Consider the following 8,091-nt stretch of genomic DNA (forward strand, 5'->3'; position numbering starts at 1 on the left):
TGCCAAAAATTTTATATTCTATTTTGCCTCCGGCTTCAATAAATGATAACAAATAACCAGACAATAGAAATATTGGTTGGTACTATTCTAACATGGGTCGAACTTCAGTTCGTAGAAGAAACTTTACTAAGCGTAATTTATTAAAGCACAATTGGGAAAGGCAGAAGCTTCGTATCATGACATATAGCTACTCGAAATGCGTTCTTTGTTTCATCATGTAGGTGTGCAGCGTAATATTGCGCGGTTGGCTTTTTCAGTATATAGTATTTCTTCTACCTGCATAAAGCTTTTGGAATATACGACCGACGCTATATAAAAAGGGAATCCAGGTCTATAACTAGTTGGGCGCCATTTACTAGAACGAATACTATGGAAAATAGATACAAGTCATGTTGCCAACTGTTGATGAATCTTTCCTATTCTTGTCCAATTCTCTCAATCGCGTCAGACCTACGATATTTTAGCAGTGTCGTTGGTGCACCGCTGATGAACGCAACGATCGTATTGCTCAGGAAGCGTCCCAAACAACACTGTGATGTCAGTTTCGTACACACGAGTGCTGGGAAATAGGTCTGAAAACCTACTAAGCGAAATCATTTTTACAAGTCAAATGTAGTATTATAACGTCGTTTCACAAAACATGCTGATACCAGGGTTATTTTGCCACGGCATGTATCCGTTGCACGTAAATATACGTTCGCAATAATATACATATTGAGCATAGGATCGTAGAAATGTCTTCCACAAAACAAAAATCTTCTCCAGAAAATTTTTCTAGCAATTCAAGTTTTAAATTACTTAGTTAGAAAAGCAAAAGTTTGCACTAAGCACATCCTTTTGGAATTTTTTTATCAAGAATACGAAAAGCTATTCAAAAAATTTCTTTCAGATACTGAATCTTTGGTACTACACAGGTGCAAATTAGCAAGATTTCCAGCATTTCCAGTCTTGTCATAACTTGACCATATATTCAGCGAACTTACAATGCTACCAGCAGCCCAAAAGAAAAACCCTAAGAGAAAAAAGAAATGTGCGAACAACGAAAAAATACACAATATGGTATAGGACAAAAGAAATCATTTATTAATTAAATAAGCCTCTACCTATCCTCCTTTTAATGACTGGAAAATTCATTCGTAAGATCAGTGGTCAAACAAACACCGTCATGTGTTCTTTGTGCTTGTTGACATATTGGTTTTGACACACATGTAACGACCTGTTTCTATATGCCATGGCCTGCTTCCCTTAATTTCTGAAGTTCTCTTTCGTACGCCTTTGCCGCAGCCTGGTGTAATTCTTCAATGTTTTTCCTCTGCGATTCCAGGTACGGTATCGGTTCCTCCATGAACCATGGTACTTCTGATTCTTCAAAAAGTGCAGCTGGAGACTATGGTAGATACATACGAGGTAACAAAATCTTTATTATAATCGTATCTACTAACGGTGATTGAGAAGACGACTGGAAGGGTAGTTTGCTAAAACAAAACAATTTCAAGATATTCTGCGCTAGTTCTAAATCGAAAATTTGCCCCTACAGACTGAAATTCATATTTACCATGGAACTCGGAGGATGTTTGAAATCAACATTCTTTTAGGAAAAAATAACTAATACTAATAAGGTAAGTATAAAAAATTATGTAATTGGATTTGCTATTTGAACAATCCCGAGCATAGTTTACCGACTCTCCACAGCCCTACTCGATTTTTTCTCAAATGTACAATACCAAGTGGTATATTGTAGTTTATATATTTTGGTGCCCCAAAGAAGCGCTTTGGATTGCAATTTGAATCTGTCATTGCATGGAAAAGCAAACCAATGCTAACACTATTTATTGTAGCTCGTGAACAGATGACTCGATAAGCGTATTACAACACCCTTTTTCATTACGACCCTTTTTACCGCTGCGTAAATAAAGAATGTCATTATTAAAGAATAAAGAACACGTCAATATTTCAGTGTCTCAATGTACAATATTCGTATTATCCGTGTTAATATTGCTGCAAAAAGGACAGCTAATGTCCTAAAACATTTTTTTTTACAGATACCTTTAGTTTTTTCCCTTATATAAGACATCTAATTCGTCTTGCAACCAAATGCTATGAACTGCTTCGTCTCTAATTCACATGAACTTTAGAAAAATTAGAGGTAAGTAAGATCAACCTACCAGACCTTCCTCGGCAGATCGGATGCGTAATCGACAGTGAGCCTCGTCTTGTCCGTTAATCATGATCTGCACTACGAAGTCCTTATTAAAAGCCTTGACATATGGATAGTCAAACACGATATGCGGATGAGTGCTTAGTATTAGTTAAGTATCTAAGACATTTCTCGCATTATATGAACATGAAGAGGTAATCTATAATACACATAATCGTTTTCTGATAAAACGTATGTAAAATATTGTAGGACAAAAATCGAATTTATTTATTTGAACCCAAGAGACGTTCTAACATACTTCTATATTAGCCGTTCAGAAGCTTAGATAAACAATTCGGCATTCTCTGACAAGTATCAGAGCGGAATTTCTTAAATGAATTACTCGTTTTTGCACGAAATTAAAATCCTCCAGTACTACTAATCCCGCAGGAAGTCATGTTTTATATCAAAAGAAAACGCGACCTGCACCAGCCTGCTCTTTTTGCGAAAATAGACTAAGTATCCATGCTTATTTATTAGATACGTATGCAAATTGTATGCACACTTGATTTTACGCATTGTATAGTGGCGATTAAAAACATTTCAATGCCAGCCGCTTATCTTCCATTTTGCCTTTAGTTGTCTTACCTAAGACTAGACAATCTATAATAAAGCTAGCTTTTCGGGCACTCACAGGCAGGTCATTTGGTAAACACGTTACCCATCATGCCGTAAACGACTGCCAGACTTAAGTTCCAATAAATCGAATCATACAGGACGAAGGATTTTAAACAATTCAACTAAATTATGACAATTATTTTTTTTCTATTAACAGCAGAAGACAGAATAAAAGAGCTATCAGCTTGACAGATATAAAAGGCACTGTGAGCGCTTACATTATCAGGTCCTACGATAGGTTCTTCCGGTAACGTAATTGCCGCCTCGGGCAGATTTACGCCAGCGGCACGAAGGGCACTTCTTACATGCCATTTCTCAACGGTCCAAGGATTTTTTGGGCTCATATCTGAAGCGACCATAAATCAAATCAAAAACAATCAATTCGATTTTTTCCTAAATTATGTGGTTGTAAATAACAGACACGTTCTCAACATGTAGCCAGAATAAATCTCACGTGAGAATTTCGCGGTTGACAATTATGCTTAAAGTTTAATTGGAATGGGCATAATAAAATGATAACACTAAAAAGTATTAGACTCAGCTTTTGGCGGTAAAAACCACATCATAAAAAATATCCGTTCATTAGAAACTGTATGTGAAATATACACTTGATGACAAGTGTATTTTACTCTTCGTCTTATTACTTGTCATTCCTTTATCACAAAAAGTAGATGCTGCTTAATCAGAATATAACAATGTTAATATACAGGTTCAAAATAAAACAAGATACGAGAAAATTTTACAAAAACCATAGATTTACATTGCAGAAATTTATTGCGGATTTCATTAAGAATATTGTTAGACAATATTCGATTAGAGCAAAACAGTTAAGGACGTAAATTATCGTGTTCAAAATTGTAGTTGGGAAACTTACCTCATTTGACCTCTCTATGTGTTTGGTCTACTTAATAGGTCATGACATTCATAGCCGAAAAGGATAATTGACGGAGAAATACAAGCTCTGCCTAGAACAACGTTAGAGCTAATTCCTTTTTAGTTCATAAAGTCAGAAAAATTGTTATGCAGGAGAAATGACCAGTAAAAGACGGTAAGATTTAAAAACTAACAGCTACGACGTGTATTAAAAAATAAAGTATATATCTATTAAATCCGAGGAAAACCTTACTCGACACTTGGAAATAGGTATAATTAAATGATGAATGTAATACGCACCTAGCGGGAAAAGGGTATCTCGAAGCAGCCGGATTATTCTCGGCGAAAACAGAGAGGAAAACCGCTTGACGTCCATCTTTTCCCGGTATTGACGAGCCCATTCCAGATTTTCAGGGGTAGCATATTCAGCTAGGCCGGTAAGCAGTAATTCGTATCGCGGTTTGCTATCCCACGTCATTTCTATTTCGACAACGTCACCCGCGTAGCCAACGCCTGCACAGAAAAAAAAAATTATTAACAACTGCGGAATAAACAACTTGCTTTATGGTTACACGCGTTACAATCTATGTCCTGTTAGGATCCAAAAGACTACTAATTTGCTATCCGTTAACTAAACGAACCGAATGGCTTAATAAGAACGACGGAACAACTGATCTAAACCTTGAATCAGCTATTGCGGGGCAAAATCCGATCATTAAATCCTGTATTTTACCCGGCTTGCTAAAATAAGTTATAGAAAGCAGTAGACAAAGCTAAAAGATCGCTGAGCATACCTTCAACAAACTCTTTGAGGACAAGCTTAAGTGGTTTCTTGGGAAGGCTTTCTGTATCCTCAACAAGCTCGTATGTCCGCAAGCGAGGCCTGTGCAGTTTCAGGGTCGGATGTTTAATCTGCAAGGACCAAAGCAGCCAATATATTTATGTTTGCTTGTGTAAATAAAAATACAATTGTGTTATGAAGGTATGAACCCAAAAGTTTCGAATTGTGTCGGTCACCGACCAAGGCAGACGCTCTTCGCTATGTCTGCGGATTTTTAGTCGGTGTTGAATATGCGCCCAGAGACAACATTTTAATAAAGCTCCACAGGATATGCTGTATGTAGTCCGGAGGATCCTACAGGATAAATTGATTGGTACATCCACCGTACTGTTCAGCTATGACCGATCGTCCAATAAGCTGGCGTTGGTCAGAAAATTAACGTGAGTCCTCTGTTTTTTCTGATCCTGAAAACCCGGTTGGTCAGATAAGAGTGTTGTTCTACGCCGATGATCTTGTCGTCTTTAACCGGAAGCGGTTTCATGTTCAGCAAGCTCTCGCCAGGCTTCAGAATTGCGTGCATAAGACTTAATAAGAGATGCGTATATAAGATCAACTTGGATAGGACAGCGGCCATCAAGTTCCGTGGAGGCTGCTGCGCTACTTCGAACATGCTCCACATAGGCAGAACGACCTCCAAGAATGTGAATAGTTTCAAGCACCTGGGAATCACGTTGCTTATAAACGATCAAAGGTCGTCCGTAGGCAGATAACGTAAAAGATTTTAAGAATTACTATGTTAAACATACCAAATTGTTCCTTATAAGATATTAACATAGGCGTGACATAACACTTTGAGATGATGCCGTTAGACAGTATTCACCATTACCGGATAACCACAAGGCAATGATGTAACTATAAAGGCCAAAATTTATGACCAACTATTGAAAGCAGTTCTTAAAACAAAATAAAAAAAAAACAAACTTTGATCGCCAAAGAGTTCTCATACTTGTGGCTTAAAACGAACACCTACTTGAATTTATTTAAGCCTTGACCGAAATCGAAGAAACGCAGTTTATATTTAATGCAAGTCTCATTTAATTTAGACTTCAGTTGATTTATTAGCATTTGCCTGAGCAAGTTGCCTAGTATTTGAAGCTGTGTAAAGCTTCTATGAAAGCTGCCTTCATCTGTATTGAACTCTCTGGCATTCACGCTTGAACAGAGCTTTTTTCTTAAGACTTATAAGTCCTATGCTACCCCATGTGGCATTCTCCAATGGACAACAGTGCTATCTCCATTACAACACCTTTTGTTTTGTCACATGGTGTCTGCTTCAGATTCCTGATTACCTCATACAAACCTGATCCTGGGGTATTCGATATTTTCGCTTAAGAGTAATGACTCCTCGGGCCTGAGACCAAAAAGGATCTGTAAGTGCCACCATGTGTTTTGTACGTAACAAAGACGCCCGCGCGACCTTCGGCAAAAGTAACATCTGCAATAAGTGCACACTAATTAGCTATATAACCCATAGAAACGCTCTGTCTACACGATTGATAGCATCATTATGAAAGTCAATCTAGGCAATCCCGCTGAGTATAAAATTGACTCTTTCCATCTTGATTAGCTCAACCAGCCAAGGTTGAGATTAAGAGTTTGAGTCGTAAATTAGTGCAGGTTTGCGTAACACTTAGCCCAGGTAAATATAATAAGCGACATTAAAGCAATCAAATTGTGATATAATATCGTATGCCGCATATACAGCGCGGAAGTATTCATCTCAGGTAACAAACATACCGCGCTGGCTTCGCCTACAATGGCGGTACCACTAATCGGTGTTTTGATCTGCTGACTTCATATTCCTCAAATTTATATAGCTTGATTTCAAACTTCTCAAATATTACCAGAAAATAATAGTCTGAAAAAAAAAGAATTATAGCAACATAAGGAAGCAGCTATTATCATTGCTTTTGAGGTCGCCATGCCGCTTCATAGGTCACGTTGGGAGAACCCCACATGAGTCCAACGAGACCCGTCCGGGCTAGACTCTTAGTGAAGGCAAGTTCTTGATGCTATACCTTAAAAAAAGGTAATTCCAAAGATAGAGAGAGAACAGCTGAGAGTATCGAAAACAATTAAAAAATAACATTTTACTGGGCCGATAATGTCTCGGTAATATGGTCTGTAGTGTAATATAATCATATTAATCATAATACATCGTGTGATGTTTACCTGGCCAAGGTATCAAACTTTATTAAATATAGCTTTACCTATACATTCAGCTATAGAATTACTGAATGGGCTAATATAAAGAGTTAAGCTCTATATGCCCTATCACCGCAGCACTTGAAACTACAACGTACATACGAACGTTAACGCATCTCAATGAATATACCCATGAAATGGTTTGATTCTACAGCTCCTTTTGTATGTAATGCCGCAGATATATCTAATTTACCGTTATAAGTGTAATGCAAACAAAAATTATTTGTATCCATAATACAGTTCACTGTTCTATTTTTTAACCAAATTCGCCACAGAAAAACAAAAACTGCTTTCTGCAATATTCACTTAACGAACGTTTGTGCATAGCCTACTAGACTCATGTGAAACCCTATATTGCTTCGGACTAATTTGAAAGGTGTTATTAGATGGCTTCAGTTCATAATATTCAATCAACAGCCGCGTCAAGATGCCGGTAAGTCTTAAACTTTTAAGTTTCTAGCTCAAAAACGGTCGTTTTTTTTTTTTTTTCTATAATATAGCTATTTTTTTTTTATATGAGGGTCGTCCTTTGTGTGAAAAGTAAAACAAATGGCAACTTGCTGATCGTTGTTTCTGATGAGCGCTTGCCACGTATTAGTGATACTGGTCGATCACACGACTTTCAGTGTGCAATTCCGCGCACACGCTTACAAGTCACCTGTTATGTTGTTGCAGGAGAAAGTAGTGCACTGTACCGTAAGATCAATCTGTCACAAACCATCACTAGGAAAAATACAGTAACTGAAAATTCAACATTTACTATCGCAGTCCGCTAGGTTTTTCAGTTTTAGTTGCCATTTAGTACTGCGTTCACTATAAGTGTATAACTTTACCTTAAATTCCGTGTCGATTATATCACAAACAACTTCGAAGAAACTGTTTATAGAGAACCATCAATTTCCATAAAATAAGTCCATGTGCGCAATCCATGGGCAGAGAGCTTCTTGTGTTGTTTTGAAACAGACCGCCGGAAGCCGAAACTCGCGGAACGCGGAATCGCCAGATATCGTTTCCATTACCAAAGTGTTTTTCATCTTGCTCATTCATGTCCCTGTGGCAGGAATTTCTTTCGGCATTTTTCTTGTTTCAACAATAATCTCAAGCTAGCTAATGTTCAATGTTATATTAGGCCACTTTAGTGTTTACCTCTAAACATTTATATATCCTTTAGCTGTAAATTACTGTGAAAAATACGAAGATACGAAGCCCATATATCATGCCTCATTGTGATCACTAAAAATATAAAACTTTTTACTTCACACACACAAGATGTAATATCACAACGAGGCATATATCACGAAAGTTACTATAAAAGTTTACCAAAGTTGCCTTATCTGACTGTCATTTCATAGCGTTT

The 8,091-nt window shown here is 37.3% G+C and overlaps 1 protein-coding gene across 2 annotated transcripts; it reads right to left on the minus strand.

The window, feature by feature from the left end:
• Positions 1-1,060: 1,060 nt before the first annotated feature.
• Positions 1,061-7,710, minus strand: mRpL9 (mitochondrial ribosomal protein L9). Of its 2 annotated transcripts, none has more exons than XM_022849586.2 (7): positions 7,568-7,705; positions 5,830-5,964; positions 4,483-4,600; positions 3,989-4,201; positions 3,034-3,161; positions 2,166-2,258; positions 1,061-1,387 (listed from the first exon to the last, which is right to left on the minus strand). In XM_022849586.2, exons 2-7 carry the CDS (start codon positions 5,962-5,964, stop codon positions 1,223-1,225), a joined length of 852 nt encoding a protein of 283 aa, XP_022705321.1. In that variant the 5' UTR covers positions 7,568-7,705; the 3' UTR covers positions 1,061-1,222. The 2 variants fall into 2 exon arrangements, with proteins under 2 accessions (XP_022705321.1, XP_086828350.1); XM_086972224.1 differs by having other exon boundaries at positions 1,171-1,475; positions 7,568-7,710.
• Positions 7,711-8,091: the final 381 nt, after the last annotated feature.

Source organism: Varroa jacobsoni, unplaced genomic scaffold (genome assembly GCF_002532875.2).
Source record: "Varroa jacobsoni isolate VJ856 unplaced genomic scaffold, vjacob_1.0 scaffold_1410, whole genome shotgun sequence".
NCBI classification, from domain to species: Eukaryota; Metazoa; Arthropoda; class Arachnida; order Mesostigmata; family Varroidae; genus Varroa; species Varroa jacobsoni.